At 31.1% G+C, this 26,449-nt stretch overlaps 1 protein-coding gene across 1 annotated transcript; it reads right to left on the bottom strand.

Moving 5' to 3' along the window:
- Positions 1 to 756: 756 nt before the first annotated feature.
- LOC143193949 (alpha-tocopherol transfer protein-like) lies at positions 757 to 26,062 on the bottom strand. Its single transcript, XM_076400401.1, has 6 exons — positions 25,927 to 26,062; positions 5,488 to 5,630; positions 5,181 to 5,340; positions 4,874 to 5,129; positions 2,129 to 2,342; positions 757 to 1,169 (listed from the first exon to the last, which is right to left on the bottom strand). The coding sequence occupies exons 2-6, from the start codon at positions 5,624 to 5,626 to the stop codon at positions 1,018 to 1,020; spliced, it is 921 nt and encodes a 306-aa protein (XP_076256516.1). The 5' UTR covers positions 5,627 to 5,630; positions 25,927 to 26,062; the 3' UTR covers positions 757 to 1,017.
- Between the last annotated feature and the right edge of the window lie 387 nt (positions 26,063 to 26,449).

Below are 26,449 nucleotides of genomic sequence, written 5' to 3'. Positions count from 1 at the left end.
ATGATTGAAAATAAGGAATGTTTCAGGCACTGGGGCCCGCTACCTAGTCTAGGTGATTTGACAAATGTTCCAACCAAATTAGAAAAAAGAAAGTTGATGCTCTGTCGGGAGCCGAACCCGCAACCTCCGCGTGTGAGGTTAACGTTCTTATACTAAATACTTAAATAATACAGTTCAGAAATTACATTATACCCTAATATCCTCCCAAATCAGATCCCAACTTGCTTCCAATGGGACTCAAACTCTCCATCATGGTTCAATGATATCGAGGTCTGGTAATTGTGTTCGCCAGGTAAGATATTTGATGATATTCTGATGTTTCTCAAACCAAGACTGAACCTTTTTGGTTGCATGTATAGACGTATTATCATAATCACTGTTAGGCAGGAGTATGCAGTAAGAACTTTGTCATTGAGGATGTCCAGATATTAAATAGTTGTAATTCGGCCAATGATGTGTATAGGAGGACCAGATGAATACAATGATATTACCTTATATTGCGAAAATTTTGGTTTTTAGCCCTTACTCCTATTCACCGATAATATTGCATTATTTACATGGAAACAGTGTTGCCAATATGCTAAAATGATTTACCATATTGCATGGTGTTCATATTATATTATCTATCCCCTATACAACCTATGTTTCGTTTATAATTTTTAACGGAACGATTATTGCTTTAAAATATTTTAGACTATATTTTATTATTATAAACTAATAATAATGAATATAAAATGAAAATAAAAGAGAGTAAAATTTAGTATCAAATTTTTATTACAAAATATACCAATATAAAGTATAACAATAACATATAAGAGAACACCAGTTTTGTATGTTTATAATGTTTTTCTACGTAAACACTTGGAAAAAATCGTTTTTTATTAGCAGAAAATATAGTATCATTATAAGAAATAAACTCTTCAAATATACTGAATTATTCTCGTTACAAATTACATGATCGATCTGAAGGCAAGTAACAACATAAAAGATTCACGCTGATATTAAATAATAATAAATTTAATCGATAGTTAATTGTCTGAAGCTTCCATCTAGACCAAAGAGGTCATCATAGTTGGTTGGTTTTCCGGGACGTTTGGATTCATCGGCTTTGATATCGTCTTGAGACTTGAACCATGGTCCATACTCTTCCAGTTTCTTCATCCACGCATCTAAAATAATTTTAAATAAATAACGGAATGTTCCAACGAGTGCGATGTTTTGATAATGTTGAAATTAAAATTTTAATTTCAGATGTTTCTGATTAATGTATCTCCTCATAACGTTTGAAAGTGGGATTTTAAATAAATTAATCAAAATTAGGTGATTTAAAAGTGGTTATTTTGGTATCAATGGCAAATAATGGCATGAGAGATCAAACAGTTCGAAGATAATGATTAGTAAGACTTCCCAAACATTCATGGAGCTTTTAGACAACTTAACAGTTGACATATAAACTGTTTTTAGACGTTTACCTGAGATGGGCAAGATCCGAGAAGACGGAAAATAAATGGGAGAAAATCAACATCGACTGATATGGCAAAAAGAAAGAGTTTTCTGTTGTGTATAGTGATTGCAGATGAAGAATCAGGCTACGTATCCACACAGAAGCGGAATATGCATGACCATATGGTCCTGAATCAAATGAAGATATTGAACGATGTGTTCTTGTAAAAGAAAACGATCAATAGCTAGTAACAAACGCAAAGTTAGAGGTTCATATAGGGCTTAGTAATGTTACTATTCACACATAGGCCTTACAGGAGACTAGACAAAATAAATTGCATGGTCTGTAGCATGATTTTATAACCATGACCAAAATTAGTAGTTCTAAGGAGTAGGTTCGGAGACCTTGTGTTACATCAATCATTATTCCTAATGTTCAGAAATTTTAAGGATACCATACTGACATTTACAGGAACACTCACGCGCCAATTGTACAAAGCCGTTGAAAATAGAAATTTTTTATTTGGAGATGATTATGAACAAAATTGTTTTAAGTATATTGTTCTAAAACATCATTTCTTAGCGTTTACAACCAGATGTACATTGTGAATTCTAAATTGTATATCGATTCTCTATCGACGATTATCAGAACTGAAACTGAAAAAGAAATAACTTATATACTTACCATGGAATTCTTGTAGTGTTCCAGCGGTACCACCATATTCTTCTGGTAAGATTTCTTTGGGAATAGCTTTGTGCAAGGATTCGTAGTTCGAGTGCAGATGAATTCGGTTTCTAATTTTCTCTTTCAGGAATGGTTTTACCCACTGGACAATTGTTTCTATTAATGGCGATACGTTGACAACATGGACTTCCTTCAGTTTAACAGGATAAGCTTCCTATAATATAGAACAGAATTAAATTATTTATGTGATTAAATAAAGTATTTCATTTTGAAATAAAGAGATGCGTTTTATATATTATTTTGTGTTTTTGCACTAAGAACTACATCGAGGTCGAAGTTTAGATTATATACAAATTACGGATTTAATTGAGAAAACTTATTATTTTTGACTAATCACAAAGTATACGTAATTTTGTCTCTATTGAACTACATTTTAAGATATGTACCCCATCAAAATACTATCAATAGAATGTTAGAATAATCTAACCATTTTCCAATGCCAATTAAAATAATCAAGTATGTTAAGAAATATCGTGTATAGCAATTGTCAAAGTTTCAGTTTTCAAAATCTTACTAAACAATATCTTAACTACAGTAAAATACAGTTAAATACAGTAAAATAAAGACATAATGTGATTATGCTATTAATAATTATTATTAATTACAAATATGATTATAACCATTCAATGTGTTTGCAAAGCTTTAGTTAAAGTTAAAGTAATATTACTGCACATACATTTTTATCTCTCTCGTATATATACGACTGTAGTCTCGCTTTTAACTAAGTCTACAAACAAATCAATTACGAAAACATGAGCCTATTTAGTGGTTATCCATTTTGCATGAAGACGATGCGATCGGTTTTCCACAAACTTGCCGAAATGTTCGACAATAAATTCAATTTGCTATGAAATGACTTCGTAATTTCTCAACCACAAGCGGATCTGATACCGCAATTTTAAAGTTCAGTATCTGATTTCCGTTTTATGAACATCAATGAACGGTTGGAATTGATATTATGAATCGTTGCAGAGCCGTTTTGTGACAAATGAGCCTTGAAAGGACATTTGAAAAAAAAATTATCCATTATGTATTTAATAAGTACATAGAGTGATGTTAGATACTTTAAATAAGTTCTCATTGATTTTCTTTTATTAATATGGTGACATATATTATGTTACATAGAGCTAGAGCTAGTCTAATATGATTCTGGTTGTTAAAAAAACAAAATGGTGAGTGTGATGTCACGAGTGAGATATCTAGGCATAAGGGTTTTGTTTACATTTGTGTATCGTTGAGTTCACAGTATAGCTTGTGATGTCGACAGGATAAGTTGTCACTTTTTTACTTCAAGGATGGAAGACTTGTAGATTTCCTTGGCAAAGATAATTAAAGTGCGAGAAAAAGAATCGCAGTTGGAGCTGTAAGGCCATGTGAATTGGTGAATGGTGAATTTAAGGTACTCAAAGACCTTTAACCATAAACTATTACTAATGGAAAACAATAGAGGATTTATGGTTTGGCCAGAAGAACGATAAAATATCATCGATCAAAATGAAACATATATAAATTTATTAATATTTGATATTTATATGAATAAATTCTAATTAACTATAATAAATGAATTAATGAACAAATTATGTTTTCACCAACTTCACTATAAGCAAGCAAACATTTTCTCAAAAAATATTATTATTAAAATATTTGGAAACGCAGAATTAGAAGATTTTGATAAAGAAATATCTTAAATACTAGTTACTCTTGTCAAATCACTAGAAGATTTACTGATACAACATACACACTAATATAAGTAAGGACGCAATAAGTTTATTTTGCAACATTATCCAGCTATAATTTCTAAAATAGGGATAGTCTTAACTCGAAAATACTTAAGAGGATATCCTTCAATTTATCAAACATTTTCATTTTCTGATTGTAATTCATACCATGCAATTTCTCAAAGGCTATTTTTGTGAATGTACTTCAAGAGTCGCAAAAAATAATAAATAAAATAGTGACTAGTTAAAAATTAATACCATTTTATCATAAGACATTGATATCATTATCCATTTTAACAAAAACAGCGATAGAATGTTTAATATAATTCTTGATATATGAGTTTTAACGTTTTCAAATTAATGGAAAAACAGGTTCGATATTATGAATATTAGAAACATTTACCATCAAATACTAGACTTCAGTTTGTTGGCAGATAGTGTATTCAACTATTACGTTCGCGCAAAAACTACTCTAGATGACTTATAAGTTTAAAGATATTGATATAAGGTGCTTTAAATAAGCAAATGTTAAAAGTGAATATTATGCAAAAATAATAAAAAGCTGAATTAACTAAAAACCTTGAAATAATAACATATTATTTTTAAAACAATTAAAGTCAAGAATGAAAAATTATTGATTATTGCTTGAACATTAGTGATAAAAGTCTCTGTAGATCCATTCTGGTGGTTAGTCCAAAATCAATATAACATAAAATGTATATTAAACATCTTTGTATAACATTTGAATGATGTTACTAAATAACGATAAAATAAATCATTTTACTATTTTCGAGTGTTGATTAGTCCTCTTTAATTAACTAATACAATAGACAATAGTTTTTAGCATATTATGATCTTAACATTACAATTAATAGTCGTAAGGTAAAAATATATTAATTAGTTAAGTAAAAGTGAAACTTGATCAAATAGTTAATGATTTTCATACTTTGGGATATATGTAACTTACTTGAACGCAAACAAGGAATTTCTTAGCCATAGATGGTGAAACTTTTGAAAAATGCGTAGCGGTAGCGACACTAGCATCGAGAATGTATACATCACCAGCTACTCCCACTTCCTCAGCTGCCAACCGCACATCTCCAATCATAAGAACTAATTTGGCTATATCTTCAAGGGGTGGTGTGTCGACATCTTTATCCTTTCCTCTTAATACAACTACTCGCTTTCCATCAGGAGTTAGACCTGGTAGTGGTGGAACAGTCCTAAAAACATTCGTTTTTTTTTAACGTAAAAACAACTAGCTGTACACATACCCCAATTTAGCGATTTTTTGTAATTCCGGTGAAGTTATGTCTCTGTTGAAGAAGAATTCAGGACAAGCCGTCCTCATTGTGAAGTACATGTCCAGTTTCCTTTTAGTTTTTTCTAGTGAGAATTTACATCCTCGAAGGAAAGTCATCAATCTTTCCTCATCTAAAAATATTAAAGTATATGTTAAAAATAAAAGTATTTCAAAAATATAATGAATTAAAACATTTTTTTTGGGTATCGTGACCTCTTTTGAGTTATTAAGTGTGTTATGAGAAGGTAAAATATTAATGATAAAATATAAGTTCATACCCCAAGTATCAGGAAGATGTGGCTGTTTCAAAAGCCATTCTTTGATATGTTGTAGGTCAGATTCTCTGGTAGAGACGTTTTCATTCAATGCTTCTCTAATATGGATTTGTAGTTCAGGAGATGGCTGTACTAGAGTCATGATTCTGAAACAAAATTTAATACTACAGATAAATATAAAAATGATTACTTTATTATAAAAAAATAGTATGTTTACAATTCATATATATATATATATATATATATATATATATATATATATATATATATATATATATATATATATATATATATATATATCAATATTTTCTATTTTTTTCTATATTTCTAAAAAATTGTACCTAAAGATCCGTTAATTGATGATGATTATTAATTCAATGATGGTGGAGATTTAAATCTCCATTACTCCTCATTCTTTGCTCTAAAACTTCCCGTAACGGTTCAATTAGTATTAGTGCTCATCAAACTGAGACTGAACTTTTCTGACTGTATGTTTTGATGCATTATCCTCTTGGAATATGGCAGTCTTTGGCAGCACTATGCTAGTTATAGTAAGAACTTCAGCATTGATGATGTAGAGATATTAATTTGCAGTAATCGAGCTAATGATGTGAATGAGAGGACTAACAGAATACCATGATACTGCCACTCAAATAATAATAGAAGCTCTCCAATGCTTGACTGTAGACAGCAGACAGTCTCAATCGTTGGCTTCTTTTGAGATTCTCCATACATAAACCCGGTCATTTGTGGGACACACGGAGAATTATATCATCAAGTGTATAGGTTTTATGATCATTGAACTACTTCTTTGGCGGCTTAGCGTTAGCTTCCATTATAAACGGTTTCGCAATCGCAGCCCTTCCATAATAAATAGCTTCATAGAGCTCCTGTCGTACTTTTTGTGTTGAAACAGCATTACTGATGTAAGAGTTAAGTTCTGCTCTTACTTCTGTCGTGATAGTATTATACCGTCTGGCCACAATACTTCTTAAAGTTCGTCGGTATCCGTCAGTTAACTTTGGGTTTCACCTACAGTTCCACTTCGTCGGTGATATTTTTACCATGCTTTCTGTATGTTGATCTCTTGTTTTAATCATTGCAGAGCAAAGCGTATAATAAATACATGATAATGTAACTTATAAGATGTGGAATGTAAACTGAGCAATATATATGCGTCGTATTATTTAAGCAGAACCAATGTCGCCAACATTCAAGATGTACTACATTGTATGGTGTTTATGTTGTTCTATCTATCACCGGTAGAATGTTATCTAAACTGAGAATTTTGATGTCGCTAGTTTTGATATTGAAACAAGTGTTATTATTGTACCCAAAATACTATACAAATCAAACATATTCATATCTACGACGGATTCTTATGCTACAACAACTTGTTTGAAAAGATTTTCTTCCAAAATACTATCTATAATGTTAGATAGGAATAGAATGTCGACTAAACTGAGCAATTAGGACACACTAGTATTCGTATTTAAACAAATATCGTCTTGTGGTCAAAAATTATCCAAAAACCTAAAAGCTTTGCCTGAAAGAATACCGAAAATTTCTAATAGAAACTGTTTTACGGTGAAAAATGTCATAATAAAATGAATTTTACTGTATAATGAATATAATTATTAATTATTTAAAAAACCTTATAAGTATTAAAAACAAACGTTATTAGTATAATTAATAATTCTCGAAATTTTTTTTTTCATTTATTATCGATCATTAAAACACAAGGTAGTTCAAAATACAAGGCTGATTTTTTTCGTGATGAACTGATTGGGAATAATCGCTGAAACCTGCGAACAAATTGTACAGGAATCGTCTTCCAAAATTGACGTCACGGGACGAAAACATTTTAATTGAAATATTAATAAATGTGGGACCTTCACACTGGCGAAACTCGTCCCCGTCCATAACAGGTTAATAATTGATACGAAAAAAAATATTGATCTAGAATCGAACGTCGAAAAGTTTGACGATAAATAATGTAAAATGGTACTTTGAACTGTCGAGTCATTTATCGACATATTTCATATTTCTATTTATCGTTAATTTGTTGATTATATTTCGGAATTATGTTTTTTATATTCTCCTAAAGTGTCATCTTTACACCGTCAATAATTGGCAATATCTTCAAAGCAACTATGATGTTTAGTAATAAAATATTTTTAATAAAAAATTGAACCGGCTACAAAAAATAAATAAGAAACTCACTAAAAATTAAACCCAATAAATTAGGCAGTTATTTTACTAACTATTACAATGGGTAGGTGTAAAGGTGCAGCCCGTATGAGAAAAAATAGGAATACAGAAACAATGATTGAAAATAAGGAACTGCAGGCCCCGGGGTCTGCTATTTTACCTAGGTGATTTGACAAATATTCTAACCAAACTAGACCAACAAAAACAAGTCGTAGCCCCCACCAGGGAATCGAACCCGCGACCTCCCCGAGTATGCTGAACGCTCTAACCACTACACCATAGAAGCAGTTGCCTGCAATATTTCTACAGCTCATATGATATGGTTAGTGTTTAAAAAGCAAAGTGAACGGCTTTTTTCAGTCAGCATCAGTTCAGCAATAACATTAAACACAAATATCTGATGAAAAAAATAATATAAGTAATATATTAAGTATATATATACACATATGTATGTAGTAAATGTTTTGATTTCAGATATTTGTGTTTAATGTTATTGCTGAACTGATGCTGACTGAAAAAAGCCGTTCACTTTGCTTTTTAAACACTAACCATATCATATGTAATGTAATATATATATATATATATATATATATATATATATATATATATATATATATATATATATAAACGTAGGTAAATATGCTCTCGAATGAAAGTAAAATACACTACTTGGATATACAACTGTTAATCAGGTAGTTTAGGCCTCCAGGGGGATACCACTACATAAAAAATGAGCCTGTAGCCTGAGCCACATGAGAGTGTGGAAAAGAGTTCAATGTAAACAAAACAAATCTAACCTACAAACTATTATACCTGTGTTCTTAATTTTAAGTTCTTCGATAATATATGTATTAGATAGTCTATAATGTTATATTTGATAACATTTTTGTTGAATTATTTTATTTAGATTAGAATTTTCTTGTATGTCAAAGCTAAACCAAATTAAAACTCAGAGTTGATGCGACAACATTGCAATGTTTCGACGTCACAAATATCCATGACGTATTACTAAGAAAACTTTGATTATTCTATACATTCGTAACGTGATCTACCAATCGATCTGTTCACTAATTTCCACTTAGTCATTTCCGTAAAATTAAACCGTTGTGAAAAGAGATCCACAATACGATTAATGATCAATAGATTAATTCTTTTAAAATTAGATCCTTAAAATCAATTTGAAACTATTAAAATCTTACAGTACAGCCCGAATATTTAAGGTTGAATTGGAATGTTTAAGGTTAAGAAGTCAAACAATGAAAGAAGTTAAAGCTGGAAGCCAATTCTTTACTTAGTATATCCATGGCTGTAAAATATCCTAATGGCCACATCTGCTGATAAACTGTGATTCTTGCTATCGACGACAATAGCGAACACGATGAAAACCACACGAACAGATGAATAATTGGATCCAAACCTGGAAAATAAACCTGTGTCGCAGGAATCTTTAGTTCTGGGAATGAATCTTGATTCAAAACTTCGCTAGAAGGAACAAGTAAAAGAACTGGGGTTCAAATATAGAAAAATATGTTAGTTAATTGGAAGAAAATAGCAATTATCAGCAGATTAAAGAAATTATTGAAATATGTGTGGACATTCGAAATTAACTTATGGTAATGGTCCTAGAAAAACAATTTAAACACAAGTTTTGAGAAGCATTGTAGGCGCACCCAGATACCATGGAACCGATTATCTACACCGATATCTTTAGATGCCGTGTCGTACTAAGGAATTCAAGGGATTAGCAAGGAGACATAAGGAGAGACTCCATTCTCATGTATACTCACTAAAATCAAGTCTTTTGGCAACCAACAGCGAGTAACAATATAATAATTTTTTTAAATGATCATTTGAATTGAATCTATTGCGGTCACAAATCATCGTAAATATTTCAATTAAACAAATTGAATATCAAGTAATAACAAGTCACTAACAGACCAAAAATCTTAGAAAAATGTGGACGTTCGGCCACATCTTGCAAAAGATGTGACGGATACATTGTTTCTCAGTTAGTCCAAAATCTAATCCAAATAAAAATTATGAGAATTAATCCCTGTCTCTCAGTATTTGTTTTTAATAATACAGCATACATTGCACTTCGAAAATAATTGACTATAGTTTATGTTCATAAAATCTTACATATAATCCAAAAAATTCATGTATGGTGGAGTCGATGAGGAGTCGACCTTCTGAAAGTGCTGTAGAATATATCTTGATAGAATGTAGGTAATAGTTTAAATTAAGAAAAAAACTCATAAGGGATTGTTATCAGACACAAGGAAGTGTACTATCGCTATCCTAGATCGCTTTCATAGATAGATCGTTATGTCAGTATTCTTCTAATACTTATGACAAATAATATAAACTTTAAAAAAGTTTAAAATATCTCTTAATAAGAACGTTTTTTTTTAATATTTGATTAAAATGAATATTCTTGCAACAACTGGTCGATAGTTTTAGTCAGTCGTCAATACCATATTTTGCAACAATTCATATGTCAAGGCATCATATAGTAACATCGATATGTAATTTAACAAATAAGTGTGATGTTTTAATTAATTCTACGCTTTCTAAAACACATTAGGGGCGGTGTTTAATCATAAAGGTTTTTATTAATCGAATTACTAAAACGTGTGAATGATATTGATTGAAATCAAGTAAGTCTGCCAATTACATTACACAAAAACAAAATTTACAGAACTTATTCATTCAGTTCATAAATTAATAAAATATTCAAACTAAAGATCGGCACATAAATTAATTATTGTCCCTTGTTTTGTTATATTTCTACTATCGAATATAGTGTTAATATATTTCGAGTTTCATTTCTATTGGCTAGGACTTACCTGGACTGGATCCACTGCTTAACGTTGGCTCCGAACAACGACCATCTAGTAAATCTAGTAACTGGCGAATAACCAACTTGGAAATTATATCAGACAGCATCCGGTCTTACCCAACCTGATTGCTGACGTGACCGAAATCATTTGCCCGATTTTACACTCTTGCCTTTTGGACATTCACAATTATAAACAACCATAAACACGTATTTACGATAATTCTGCAACCGGATCCGAATCCGCGACTATCGCAACAGCAGGAGGATCGTCCTCTTGCTTTGACCACTGCTCTAACTAAGCCGGTATTAATGCCACTTTGAACGAAATATTGGTTAATTGATAAGAGTTGTGGGAGAACTAAGAGTATGTTAAGAAACAATGAAGACGTAATTTAACCAAAATGTACAAACTAGCAAAAACAGAGAAATCAAGGGACAATCAATATAAAATACTATATAAACTATAAAATCTAATATTGCGCATATCGATTTCCACAAAAACTCAAGCATTAAAATTTATTTTCCATTAGGTTTGGGGTGAACCTGAAGCATATACAAAAAAAACGCGAAAAAATTATTCCCAATATTGCAAAAATCTTATCTGAATCATACCAATTTTAGTATCTATACTAGCGAACCGACTATGGTGTTGAAAATAAAAATAGCTCAAGGAAAAGCAAGAACAACTTATTATAATATTAGAAGTTTAATAAACTAGAAGTCAAAATTTCAAAAGACTTTATGTGCCTTAAAATATAGGATAATTGGCACTACATGATCTCACCGAAAGTTATTTAATTACTTCAAATCGTGTTTTAACAACAGAAAACAACACTTTACATCGACTGACAATGAAAATTGATATACAGTTTTTTCAAAGTTTTTTTGTACATACATCATTAAGATGTTTAATGTATTGGCTTGCGCAGTTTGTAAATTCGTTTTAGAATCGTACTATATTTTTATTCTCATTTAATTCTTGTTAAAAGAAGACACAATGCTCTCTGATTAGTTCGAACACGTAAACGACTAAGCCTCTCAAAGTCGTCCGATTCTCAAACGTATGCAAAATTCTTGCAGGCAAAAAGAGGTTATAAATCTAACTTATTAAGACAAACTGAACTAAAACTCAAAGTTGACGCGGAAACATTGCGATGTTTTGATGACCCAAATTTAAATGACGTAGGTACAAAATAACTTTGAACAGACTATATATCAACAATATAGTAAAAAATGGCTTTAACGGTTATACAAATAAATTGTATTAATTTGAACATTAGAAACTAAAGCAATACAATACCTCGCATTCTACGTTCAAACAAACACATTTCTCAATTTGTTTATATTATACTGTCCATATTTACGTCTATAATTCAAAATCTTATTATTGCTTCGCGCTTACTTCATCCATTTGAGTGAACACATATCGTGTGTTTGGAAAGAAGCGAAATATATTACAAAACACCTTTTTTACAGCATTTTCTTCGTACGCTTAATTATTTTTTGGTACAACGTAATTACCTGACAGGAATTGCTTTTTCTTGATGATTCATATATTTTGCTCGTGTATCTTATGTAACAATGTTAGACGTTTGTTGTTATTATCTGGTATCTTAAGGTATATAACTAATTAGACCGAAAACATAATATTAGAAGATATAAAAAATATTCTTCTATTAACTCCAAAATAACTTCCCAAATAGCAAATGTTTTTATTGTCAGACTGATTTTCTCGTATTTTTTATTATTTGTAAGAAAGAATAATATAATACATTAAATAATATCAATATAAGTATCCAATGAATTCCGAGAATATAGATTGGTTTAAATGCTGTAAAAATACTAATGTCCAAGTATAATAACAATGTAAAAATAAAATTCTTTTTATTGCGAATGATTTCTAAATTTTATATATACTAAATAATCAAACAATGTATTATTAAAAGAAATAATTAAATGAAAACCGAACACGCGATGATTTTTATACTGTTCACTGAGTCATAAGTTAAATGTTTTTCTGTTATTCAACCAGTTGCCGCGGTCCAATTCTCCCGATACTTGAGTAAAAGTAAATGGCTCACAGGTGAGAAAAAAGTCCCTATATAGCGACCTAACTTTCATGGCCAAAGCCGACTTGTGTGAAATGGAATGCTTAAAATCAAATAGAAAGTATAACATTGCAAAAAATATAATTTTTACACTAAATTGATATAGTTATTGAAGTTTTCGAAGATTATTCATTTTATCATTTTATCAGTCATTGTCATTACGTATGCAATGTTATAATTTGACACATATGTGATTTTATTCTAGTGACGTCAAGAAAATTAAGTTAATATATTTTGCGAAAGTAACACAGTCATAGATTTACATCTTTTTGAAAATGCCAAATTAGGTGCCCGAATACGAGCATTTGCGGTACGGATTACTCTTCTTATTTCACCAAAAGAAAAAAGCCGCTGAAAGTCATCGTTTGCTGGTAGAAACATAGGGTGAGCATTTCGATGTGCAAGACAAAGATAGGTAGACCGAAAACGACGGGCGATGAAAGTGGATTTATTTTGAAAACTCCAAGCGCAAAATATATTTGTTATTAGCTGGAGAAGCCGGCCAAATGAGACTCCACGGCCAACTCGTCTTCATCGAAAGACAATGCTCCATGTTTGGAGCGACCAGAATGGTGTGGTGTATTATATACTGTTGAAACCTGGCGAAACAGTTAATAGTGATCGCAACCGACAACAAATGAATCATTTGAATCCTGCATTGATCGAAGAACGTCCAGAATGATTCCGAAAACATGATAAAATGATGTTACCTCATAACAACACGCCGTTTCATAAAGCAAAACAGGTCAAGGAAGCGTTCAAATCACATGGATGGGACATATTGTCGTACCTGCCGTAACCTCCAGACTTTGCTCTGTCCGACAATCAATTTCGAAGAAGTTAGAAAATGGTTCGATTGGTTTTGCTCAAAAGACAAACAGTTTTTTTGGGATGGCATCCATAAAATGCTGAAAGATGAACAAGATGTATAGAAGCAAATGGCCAATACTTTTAATTTATGCATTTTTTTCGAAAAACGGTACACCAGGTAAAGAAGATTTCAAGAATGGGGTGAAAATTTTAAAAATAATTCTGTATTTCTAAATAGGTTTCTTAATACCTTTCCTATATTTCAATTAAGTTATTATAATATTTAATGTAATAATTATATTAAAAATAAATATGTTTATAATGAGAAAATCAATCTTCAAAATCAAAATTCAATGAATGTGTAATCCGCAGTCACAAATTTCTACTCTAAGATAATTAGACTTATTTTTTCAACCAGTTCTTCCACAACTGTGTTAGAAGAAAAGGCAAATGCAAATGAAAAATGTTGAATGTAAAAGTACAGATAACAAATCGCAGAGAGGTCTTTCTTTTAAGTCCATCTCATACGAATAGACAAGGAACTTTTCACTTAAAACCTTAGTATAATCAGAGCTCAAGTTTAAATGCATTTTGTCTGCCTTTCGAAAATGTATTCTAGTAGTCCTCAGGTGCTAGCAGACCAAGTGATATAATAAATACTCGTATGTATTATGATTATATTTTCTCATCCAAAAGGCCTCTTATTGAGAAAAATTGATTCAATATATATTATTCAAACTATTTCTCATTATTCAAGCAGCATCCAATAATCACCTTGTAGCAGACATACCATGCTGCATCAAATTGAACAAGTGGCATTGGTATCAAAATATTCACTTTTAAATCCTTGAGACCAAAACTGACAACTAGGATATGATGGAGCCGTGTTATCATAAGATTATCAAAATGTTTCATGAGCTTTTCCGGCAGTTTGGAAGCCATTTCCATAATTGCCTAGGAACAGTTGATGCGTCATTGCTAAACCGTGTAAAAGTTCGTTTAGAACTTGAGCTGGGTTCTCGTCGAATGAAACAGTTTGCTCCTCCATAACGTTCTTTATTAGTGACGTCAAAATTACCGCTCACAAGTTTTGGTGCCAATAGGTTTTTTAAATCAACCAAGAAAAGTAATAAACACCGAAAATGTAATTGACAAAAGTCTGAAAACACTAAGAAAACCTTTATTTTATTAACAACTAAGTTAGGTGGTTTAACAGTTGTCTACCATTAATACATCTCATTTTCAGCAGTAGACATCGCTGATTAAAATACATGCAATATTCAATATCATTTTAGTATAAGTTTGAGTTTAACTTAGATCTTTATGCAATTATATGCTAAAAACTCCTTTATTACCTCCCACATAACATTAAAAAGTCATCATTAAAAATCATTCATGATTCAGTGACATATCTAAAAAATTATATCCAAAATAACAAATTATAATATCGATTCCTTCCAGGATTATCATCGTATAATTCTAAAGGTAATAAACCCTCCTATTATATTATTATTAAAATGATAAATAGCTTGAACAAACTTAATATGTAACCCATAATATTTGGAATATAAATAGCGTTATCACTTTTATCGATATTGTGGACTTTTATGGATCAGTGTTAATCGTCGGTTTTTATCTGGAGAGATGAATAATATATAATAATACCATCTAAATAATTAAGACGAACAATTTTTACCATTGTAAGTATCTTCAAGTTCATTTTTCGAAAATTAATAACACAAAATAATTTGAAAAATACTTCATATGCGCCCACAGTAAATTTTCTTCAATTATAGCATCTGATTAATTAGACTAATATGTTAATTACTTGTTGTTTTCACATCATGTACAAGTTCTATTTTTTGTTCCTTGTTGCACAATTTCAATAATATCGAACGAGAAAAAAAAGCAACATTAATCATCACCTAACATCATTGGATGAAAAAAAAACAGAAAATTTTATAAATTACCTGTGGAAAAGTGTTTCGACAAAACAGTCATGTAGGTAATGATGTAAGAATAGTGCATATAAAAATTTTAGCAATAACCAATAACAGCAATTAAATCTTCAATATATTTATGGTATGGTTGACAGAAAATAAATGTTGGTTTTATTTCACAGTATATAATGAAATAAAATACTGCATATAACATAGAAATATATTGGGATAGTCGATAACAGTTTTTTTATACAAATATTTAGACACTACATTATAATGATTAAATTTTATTTATTAAAATAATAATTGCACGTGCTTTTGACAGAGAGACATATAAATTATATATCCCTAAGCATCTCTACCTGCTATTCAAATCTTATTAGTATACGTGCTAAACATGAAATAACATCACATATTTCACAAATAACAGGATTAAATAAGCTAGTCACCGACAGTATCAGTAGATTTATCCATTTCGATCAAACAAGACTCCAGAGCCACGTCATTGAAAGTTCTTGGAAAAAAACAGGTCAACTTATTAAGTGATTATGTAGAAAATATCTTTAAAAAAAGTTCGAAGATGCGAAACTGCAAGAGTTATTGGACGAAGATCCAACCTAAATTCAAAAACTGTTGGCAAAAGCGTTAGATGTGGCCCAAGAAACGATTAGCGACCGATTACGAGCTATGGGGAAAATCCACATCAAATGAATAACAAACAAATGGAAATTCTAAAAATCGTCTGTAAAATGCTCTTCAAAGGAATCTGAAAACGAAATCTGTAATCAGAAATCATTTCTGCGTCAAATAGTGACGGGTGATGAAAAGTGAATTTATTTTAAAACCCTTAAGAGCAAAAAATCATGGTCATCAAGACAACCCTCTGTGCTTAGTCGGACCAGAGTGACGTGGCGTATCAGAAACTTTTGAAACCTGATAACAAGCCCTCTCACAAAGCAAAACCGGTCAAGGAAGCGTTGAAAGTACTTGGATGGGACACATTATCGCACTCGCCATGCTCTCCAGACTTTGCCCCGTCCGACTATTGCTCAGCAGCGCTTCGCTAAATGGCTCGATGAACTGTTTTTCTCAAAGGATAAACAGTTTTTTTGGGATGGCATCCATAAATTGCCAGAAATATGAGCAAGATGTATAGAATCAAATGGCTTATAGTTTGAATAAATAAATTTTTCCATTTTCTTGAAAATTATGTTTTTTTCCTTAAAAAACCGGTAATTCCCCTACATATGGTATCTCAAATTTGGTCTCTTTCATAGTTTGTCCTTTGAACTTGTATATGTTTAAAGAAAATAATTGTTAAACGGAAATCCACAGCAATACATGTATTGTCTATATTCTCTACTGAGTCGACACCTCTTTCCATTAAAGAAAAATAGTTTTAAAATAAATTAAAAGTTATGGCTTTAGCTCTACACATTTACTAATTTATTTTTAATTTTATTATGAGAAATTGTGAATGTATCGAATGCTGAAACTAAGCAATATGACCAAACCGTCCAAAAAGCTTGGTTGGCGCAGTGGTAAATGCGACAGGACGGTCCACCTATTGTTGCGATAGTCGCGGGTTCGAATCCTGCTGAGGCATGGTCGTAAATTTATTAATTCGTTTTTTATAATGTTTAAGAAATATATTTAATTTTTTTTTTGGAGAAATAACTAAAAATATCAGCTAGCATATATAGATAACAGGTATATCGTTATATAGATATTTTTTCGGCATCCTTATATCTAACACTAAAAAGAGAAAAAAAAATTAACAAAAAAATTGAACCGACTTAGATTTCTAACATAAAAAAGCGTTTGAAATTAAAATGTGCACATAATAATCGTTGTAATAAATATTTGTGATTGTCCTAGGTAAGTACGTCCTACGCCAGTAGCCAGGCAGGGTGAGACCGGATGTCTTCTGGGATGATTTCTAAGTTGGTCACTGGCCAGTCGGTAGGCTTAATGCCGAGGACCGTGGTTCGCAGCCCACGTTAAACTGTAGGTCCAGTTCAAACCCTCGTTGGTAAGAAAGAGACTTTACAATATTAAAAAAAAACCTCCTCATAGTTTTAGACTAATTTAAATCCATTTTATATCTATATATCAAATTTAGTTCTATTTTTATCAACCAACAAATTGAATATTAGCCGTGTTCTGGTTTAAAAAAAAAACTAACTAAACCAAATCGATCAAATAGACTTACTCCGTAACCAAGCTACTTTCGCCTTTTTTCACTTTTAATATGAATTCTGAAGAACATACCGTTAATAGTTCAGTTATGGCATATGGACGGGCGATCGTAGCGCTTGGTACTTTCTAAAATTTGTATGTCGTCCGCAAATAGTTTCATGAACAATTATAATTGTTCGCGTACTTTCTTGAAAAATAACGAAATTAAATATGTTATAGTTTTAATTACATTAAAATTGATAGAGGAATGTTACTTGATATCAACATTTTTAAATCAAGTTCTTGTTTCTTGCTACAAGACATTATTTTTCTGATATATAATTAACAATTATCCTTTGTTTTATAAATTGTAAATTGGGTATCATTGATAAAGTGTAAAATATCTATATTTCAAGTTTCTTTATTCGCATATTTATTGATTTTTAATGCTCACTTTGTGTGTTATCCATTTTTTATACAAGGTCCTCCAAAATATCAAATTGCCACATAAGAACTCTTACGACATATAAAAGACCATTTTTGACACCTACCACTATTTTTATAGAATAATCTGTTTTGACTGAGTTAATATATAATAAAATTGTAAATATCAAGGGAACTTTAAACATATTGTATGCATTATAGTCTGTGTAATCAATAATATTTATTTATTTGTTTATTTACTGTTTATAAGAATTATTTATACATTTCAGTTAATAATCGTCTATTAAATGTTGTAAAAAGAACAACAAGACAAAATTGTCTTAAAATATCATTCTCTGTTATTTGCTTGGTTTGCATTTTGTTGCTACATTGCTGTTTTTATTTTGGGTAAAAATTAACAACTGATTAGTAGGAAGAAGGACTTAAAATGTCAATACTTTATCATATACACTACAATATATGTTAGACAAATGCTATCAATTTGATTTAATGATTTTTTATTATTATGTATTGGAGATTGTAAGAATAAAAAAAATTGTAAATATCAAGGGAACTTTAAACATATTATATGCATTATAATCTGTGTAATCTATAATATTTATTTATTTGTTTATTTACTGTTTATAAGAATTATTTATACATTTCAGTTAATAATGGTCTATTAAATGTTGCAAAAAGAATAACAAGACAAAATTGTCTTAAAATATCATTCTCTGTTATTTGCTTGGTTTGCATTTTGTTGCTACATTGCTGTTTTTATTTTGGATAAAAATTAACAACTGATTAGTAGGAAGAAGGACTTAAAATGTCAATACTTTATCATATACACTACAGTATATGTTAGACAAATGCTATTAATTTGATTTAATGCTTTTTTATTACTATGTATTGGAATTGTAAGAATAAAAATAATATATAGTTTTGACAAATTCCATTAAAAATATATTTCTAAACAATTTAAAATGTATTATAGTTCTTAACATATTTTGATTATATAGCAATAATTTACAAAACTAATAGCAGTATTTTAAAAAGATAGCTAAGTATTTCCGTAAATATTGCTTAGATTCGTTTCTAATGCAAAAACAATTGTTTCTGATTAAAATATTTTAGTGAAAACTTATAGGCTAAAAGTTGATTTAAGTGAGTCTTTTAAACATTTTTGTTGAATATTTTGAAATTCCAGTAAATTGTAAGCAATTAAACAAAAAATAACAAATAATAGCCGTGTCAAAGAACATTAAATAACCCTTTTTCACTCACAATTTTTTTATAGTCATACCGTAGAGTGTTTTTACCAATTAGGGTTTATCTGGACTGATCTTAATGCTCAACACGGGCTCCAAGCCATGGCACTGGGCATTAAAACTATCGAATTATGTTAGATATCATCCTATGACATCCAAACTTACGTAGCCTAGTTACTGGCGTGGCTGGGATCTTTTGCAGATTTCCGGATATCACAAGTTTGCTTTTTGCACAATCACAAATATAAATTTAGGAATATGGCCCAACAGAATTCGAAACCGCGACTATCGTTACAGCAGGAGGACCGTACCGCGACGACTTGATTAAAAATCGTTTATTAATAAGTACCACCCTTAATATGTGAAGTAACACCTAATAGAAGTGAAGCCTATTTATTGTTCTTTCACTCCCATCTTTATACCCCCTTAATATCTAATTAATCAAGATTTTTTAAATATACATTTTAAAGTCTCCTTTTACCAACAATGGGTGTTTATCTAGACTGGGCCTAAAGTTTAACGTCGGCTCCGAACCACAGTCCTCAGCATTAAGGCTACCGACTGGCGAGTGACCAACTTTCGAAAATCATCCCAGAAGACATCTGGTCTTACACAGCCTAGTTACTGGCGTGACTGGGATCATATTTTTCTTGTCGGATTTTACAATCTTACCTAGAACATTCACAAATTTTAAACAATCACAAACATAAATTTACGACCATGCAGGATTCGTACCCGCGGCTATCGCAAAAGTAGGAGGACCGTCCCATCGCCTTTACCACTGCGCCACCAAGCCGGCTAATCAGGATTTGTTTATAACTAAATAACACGTATACAAATAAAGTAGATTGTTGATATATAATAGAATTAACATTTCTCTTTGCACAAATCTTAAAGTCACTAGTAAGGTGAATATACCAAAATCTATGTTAATGAATTAAATTACCCAAATAAAATGTCACTGGCAACTTGTAATTTATATTATATACATTTTTATGTTAGGAATATAGTGGAATATAGTAAAAGTTAAATATCTTCATAAAACCTTGGTCCTAAGACGAGTTATCATCTACAAAATAATGAAGCAATTTCCCAAAAACAACCGAGTATTTTAACACACACGCATCGTCGTAATATTTTTAGTTTTATTATATAACAGTTTCGATTTGGTAACGGACAGCGTACCAACAAGATTGGCTTGCGCTTTCATTGACCTAGTTTTGCCGGCTACTTGAGATGTACGATTTCAATAATTAGTCTAATGCTTTTATTTCCTCGTAGATTAACGTGATCATTAGGGCGTTCTAATATAACGACGTTATTTTGTCATAGCACGAAAAAATTAGCAATTTTGATGGTTGTGGAGAAGACAGACGGCGTAACCTTGAGGTAACCGCTTACGCCGCTAAAGGTTGTTGCCTGATTTCGCTAGATATAGTGACAAATATTTAATAAACGAGTTATGCCGAATTTTAATCATTTAATTTGGTCTTAAACTTTGTTTTATATTTCGTTAAAAATATTCAGCCGGATTCCTTCATCAAATCGTAAAATTGCCTGTAATACATGACGTTATAGTAATATAGGTTATAACCTATAAAATACCATTAATTATTTCGAACATAAGTAAAAGTAAATACGTTTTTGTTACATAAAAAATTACAAATAACTTTTTCATGTAAAAATATTTGCTAGAAGTCATCGCTTGCTTAATTAATCGTATAATGAACAAATTTAATTTCGATTTTAACATGGTGAAGATGAAATTCAAACCAAAATAATTTGCATCCACCTTAAATGTTGTGTTTAGAAGCCATAGTACATGTAAACCTTGTCTCAAATGAAAAAGGTCTATATCGGTTAGAACGACTATGATATCTGCCTGTTAGAATCTTAAGAACATAATAATATGGCAGTGATAGAACAAGATATTTTCCTTATATTGCTCCATATTTATTAGACATCACGCTTGGTTTGACCAAATGATTCGATGGATTTGTCAGATATTGTTTCATATGATGATCAATTGTTTTATCAAAGAAATAACATAACTAAAAGTTAAAAGAGATTGAGCAAAAGTCTCGCTACCAATTCCATTGGGCGGCATCTTAGTTATATGACGCTTACCTCAGTTTCGCTTTAACCATTGTATTGTGTAGACGTCTGAATTTTATTATGGATATATATCCGCCACAAAAACGAGCAGAAATAGTAACGATATTTATTAAAAATAATCATTCCATTATTGCCACTCAGCGGTAATTGCGTCAAAAACATTCTTATTGTCCAGTGTAACGCTGAAAATGTGGCTCTGGTGCGCGATAGTGATGCAGAGTCTCTAGAAACATCAATCTTTAGACGTGGTTCCCAGTTACACATTTCTGCACGCAGTTTAAAGCGAATTTTGAAAACTGATTAAAAAATGTTCTCGTACTTGAAATTTTCAACTAGTCTAAAAACTGCTACCTAGAGATCCTGATCAACGAGTTGAGTACAGTAATACAATCCTAATTTTTCGTCTCAATTGATAATGAGCGATGAAACCTATTTTTTTCTCAGTGGCCACGTGAATAAACAGAACAGTAAGCTTTTGGGAACACAGAATCCTTAATTAATTCATGAAAGATCATTACATCCACTAAAAGCAACTGTATGGTGTCATGTTCATGCTGGAAACATCATTGGTCCATATTTTTTTGAAAATGACCAATGTGTTGCATTTACTGTTATTGTTTCAGCAAGATGGGACCACTGCACAGACAACTCCTTCAACAATTCAATTATTGAATTGAATTGCCAGCCAGATCTCCGGATTTAACAGCACTGACTATTTCTAACGGGATTTTTTAAAATAAAAAATTTATGTAAATAAGCCCCAAACGATTCAACATCTTAAAGACAATATTTGTCACGAAATTTAAGAAATTCAGCCTCAGGATATCATGAAAAATGCCTTTAAAAGGGCCGAAAGCTGCATAGCGAACCGCGGTCACCATTTAGACAATATAATTTTTTAATCATAACGAAAAGAAAATGTAAAGATCAAATAAACTCTTTATGGAAACCAAACTTACTTATCTTATTTTTTGAGCAAACTTATAGGCTATCAAAATGGTAGCGGTACTTTTTCCCACGTTGTACACACTTGGACTTATTTTTACAGTTGATTTGTTTTGTCAGAATTTGAAAATAGTAAATAAATATATGCAGATCAGTTCGCTGTTTTACTACATATTGATCCATTGTTTAAACTTTTTTCTGAATAAGTAATAGAAGCAATAATATATATTCAAGACTAATCAAGAGTTTTACTACTATGAGCCTCAGAGTTCCTTCACATGTCATGTGACATGTTTCCAAAAAATGTTACATGATTATTGTATTATGAAATAAATATTTTGGATGTTCCTGTAAAATTTAAAAGATAGAGTCAGATATGTCACAAAAGTGAGAAAATGAAATAACTATATTTAGATGAAATTAAATACAAAAATAACTGAATGAAATGTCAAAATCACTAAGTATGAGTGTTGAATAAATCAATTAGTTCGTGTTTGGAAGGTCAACAAAATTGTTGGCAACCAAGGAAATTTATCTAATTGGATGTTACAAACAGAAATGGATACCACTTTCGCCATATTTTGTATTGTATATAAAAATTGACTATTTCGCATTTATATTTAAAATTGATCAGTCGAAGTGATAATTTAAATACATTAGAGCAATATTTTAGAGTGTTGCAATAATTTTCATCAACTTTTGGGGATAAAAACCTAATAAAATCGCGTAAAAATATATGACAAGAATGGAATATATAAAACGACACACGCAAAAGCCAATGTATACGATAAATTTTCCTTGTACTCTTGGAAATATTGTTGACGACCTTAAGCGCCTTAATTGCAAGGCTAGTGACAATTGCATAAACGGAAATTATTTTCCTGTTGAATGTATAAACCACAATTTTCAAATTGGAATAATTATTTCCAAATATGTTTGAAATTTACATTAAATATATGGATTCGCATTTAGTACCGTACCTGTTATTTATAACAGTTCAATTGAAAAGTCCCCGGCCTGACACATAGATGGCGCTACTTGAATTAAATCCATATATATTTTTAGTTGGCCCTAAGCCTGAAAAAATGCGTATATAAGTTTGACAGCTGTCGGATAATTAGTTTGTGAATTATAACATTTTGAGTGAAGCAACTTTTGTTATTGTGAAAAAAATTGCTAAAAAGGAATTTCACGTGTTGATAAAATATTGTATTTTGAAGAAAAAATACAATTGAAGCCAGAACTTGGCTTGATACCGATTTGCTCGACACTGCCCGAGGAAAATCAACCATCAAGGATTGGTATGTTAAGTTTAGACGTGGTGAAATGAGCACCAAAGACGGTGAACGCAGTGGATGCCCAAAAGAGATTATTACCGAAGAAAACATTTAAAAAATCCACAAAATGATTCTGAATGACAGCAAATTGAAATTGAATGAAATAGCCGACACTCTAAAGATATGACATGATATACAACTGAACGTGTACATCATATCATTCACGAATATTTGGGTAGGGAAAACTCTGTGTAAAGTGGATGCCGCGCGAGCTTATTTTTGGCCAAAAACAACGACGAGTTGATGATTCGGAGCAGTGCTTGAAGATGATCAAGCGTAATAAACCCGAATTTTTGCGTCGATATGTGATGTTGAATGGATGAAATTTACTGATCATTTCACTCCAAAGTCCATTCGACAGTCATCCGAGTGGACTGCACACGATCAACCCGCTCCAAAGTGTGGGAAAACGCAACAGTCGGCTCGCAAGGTTATGGCGCCTGTATTTTGGGATGCGCATGGAATAATTTTTATTTACAACCTTGAAATAGGAAGGACCATCAACAGCGACTATTACATAGCGTTATTGGACCGTTTGAAAGACGATATCGCCGAAAAACGGCCCCATTTGGAGGAAAAGAAAGTGCTGCTTCACCAAGACATTGCAACGTGTCACAAGTCAGTGAAAACGATCGCAAAAGTCCATGAATAGGGCTTCGAATTGCTTCCCTATCCACCGTATTCTCCAGATACAGATCTAGAAATAGAGTACCATCTTTGAAGGCAATTATGTTGAACAAAAAAAACTAATTTTGTCAAAAAAGTATGTTTTTCTATGGTAGGCCGCGGAGTTTTCAATTGACCTGTTATAAGCCAGATGTTATAGATATTTATTATAGTTATAGTATTAGTTATAGATTATTTTGTAATATTATCAATATAAGTATTTATTATCAATAATATCATAAAATATTCGCACTAAGAACAATATGAATTGAGAAAATTATTAGTTACCTAAATTAATTATTTTACGTGGTGTAATTTAATTTAATGTTATTTGTAGATTCAAATGCTTTAAATTATTTAATAATTAAAATATTACTGATATTATTCACGGAACGAGTACCAGACGTAAAGCCCTTGTTACATGACAAGACTCAGTCACACGTTGCAAGAGTTGGGGTACACTGCTGCAGCTTGGATGAGAAGTTATTCTGTACCCAGTGCACAGTTCGGAGATTTTAGTTACCACTTGTTCAGATAGATGCAGCATGACTTGCCTGCCATACGGTTTGAAAATGCTAAAAGTGTTAAAAAGATCTATAATCAACCAACATCGTTCTTTCGGTACAAGCTGAGAAAAAATTGTAGAACATGTTGGTAAATATGCTTTGCACTAATTTAGTACATGCACTTCTATGTAAAAATATTATCAGGTACATGCAAAGACCTACTAGAAAGTAAATGGAAAGTATTTACAGCATCCTCTATTCAGTCCAGATATATATTCACGATTTATCAAGCTGTTCAATGTTAAAGAAGGGATTTAAACATTAAGTTAATCTTGTTCTTGGTTCTAGAGCCGTAAAATTATTCAGCTCTGTACAAGTGGTGATTTTGAGACAGTGGACAACAAAACAGAAACAAAGGATAAACCATAAATCATAATATAAGAGAATATCAGATGAGAAAATTTACTAGGAGCATCAAAGGAATCCACATCATCCACAACAGAAAATAAAATTAATGATTTTTATATTTTGCATATGTTTATGATCATCTGTTTTTATCAATATATGATCTGAAATGTTGATTTATTTTTGTCATACGAATAGGTAAATATATAAGTGGCATGTTTATATTTTAGCCAAGAAACTCATACATAAAAAGACTACACATTTATTTAAAAACAATTCGGTATAAATTTCCTATAAATTTTATGAGATAATGTTTATTAAACATATATTTATTTAAAAAACCTTGAGTTATAACAAAAATAACCATTTCATTGCTATTTCTTTGAAATGTCATTAAAGTTTCTGCAAATATAATGAGAAAATATATTTTATATATTACCAAAACTTGAATACTTTGGATATATATTTACAATAATTTGAAACCGTTATAATATGTCATAACATGAAAATTGTTTTACTTTATGGAAATTGCTGTAAATTAGTTTTGGTTTATACTAAAAATTTGTTTTACTTATCTGTGAAAGTAAAGACATTTACCGTTTAGTATGTATAATAAAGCTTCTTAAAGTATTGCACTTAAATTGAATGTCGAGTATATAACAAAAATATAAACAAAGAAATTCTTACTTACCTACACAAAGAGAATAGTTCTGATATAAACTATATGCACGTATTAACGATAAAAGAGAGGTTAAACCTGCTGTTCCAGGACACCAGTCGTGGATGCCCACAAAGTCAACTCGTCTAATATACTAAAACCGCGTTCAGGTACGTGAGTCCACCTGTACCAATGGCATCCCACCAGAAATCGACTTAGCCAATCGTCGAGATCGCCGCCAGGACACGTGATTAGCTTTCTCCCGCGACAACGCTTTTTTTTGAATTTTGAATCATCCTCTTCGCAGATCTGCCTGCTGGTATTGCCTCAATTCATTTTTTTTTCTATTAATGTTAATATTGTCTTTTGTAATTCATGTGTGTTTGATACACTTTTTTAAGTTAATTAGCGTAATAACGTTACACGGAAAGATACTCTTTATTAGACGATTTAATTGCTTCAACCCAAATAATTGGAAAGAGTGAACATGCGGAATTTACTTTTACGATGTAGTAGATGAAAGAAATGATAGAGCTCGAATATTATTTGGATGAAT

This window comes from Rhynchophorus ferrugineus, unplaced genomic scaffold (assembly GCF_030347505.1).
Source record: "Rhynchophorus ferrugineus isolate W39M unplaced genomic scaffold, kcgeb_rfMv2 rfM3, whole genome shotgun sequence".
In the NCBI taxonomy this organism is placed as follows: Eukaryota; Metazoa; Arthropoda; class Insecta; order Coleoptera; family Curculionidae; genus Rhynchophorus; species Rhynchophorus ferrugineus.
The sequence above is the reverse complement of the archived record's forward strand: the minus strand, read 5'-3'. Positions and strand labels throughout refer to the sequence as shown.

Coding starts and splice junctions, on each gene's coding strand:
- LOC143193949 (XM_076400401.1), bottom strand. CDS start 5,626: ATGACTCTAGTACAGCCATCTCCTGAACTACAAATCCATATTAGAGAA. Junction 5,130..5,180: donor CAAAAAATCGCTAAATTGGG/GTATGTGTACAG, acceptor GAATGTTTTTAG/GACTGTTCCACCACTACCAG. Junction 2,343..4,873: donor AATTCCTTGTTTGCGTTCAA/GTAAGTTACATA, acceptor TCTATATTATAG/GAAGCTTATCCTGTTAAACT.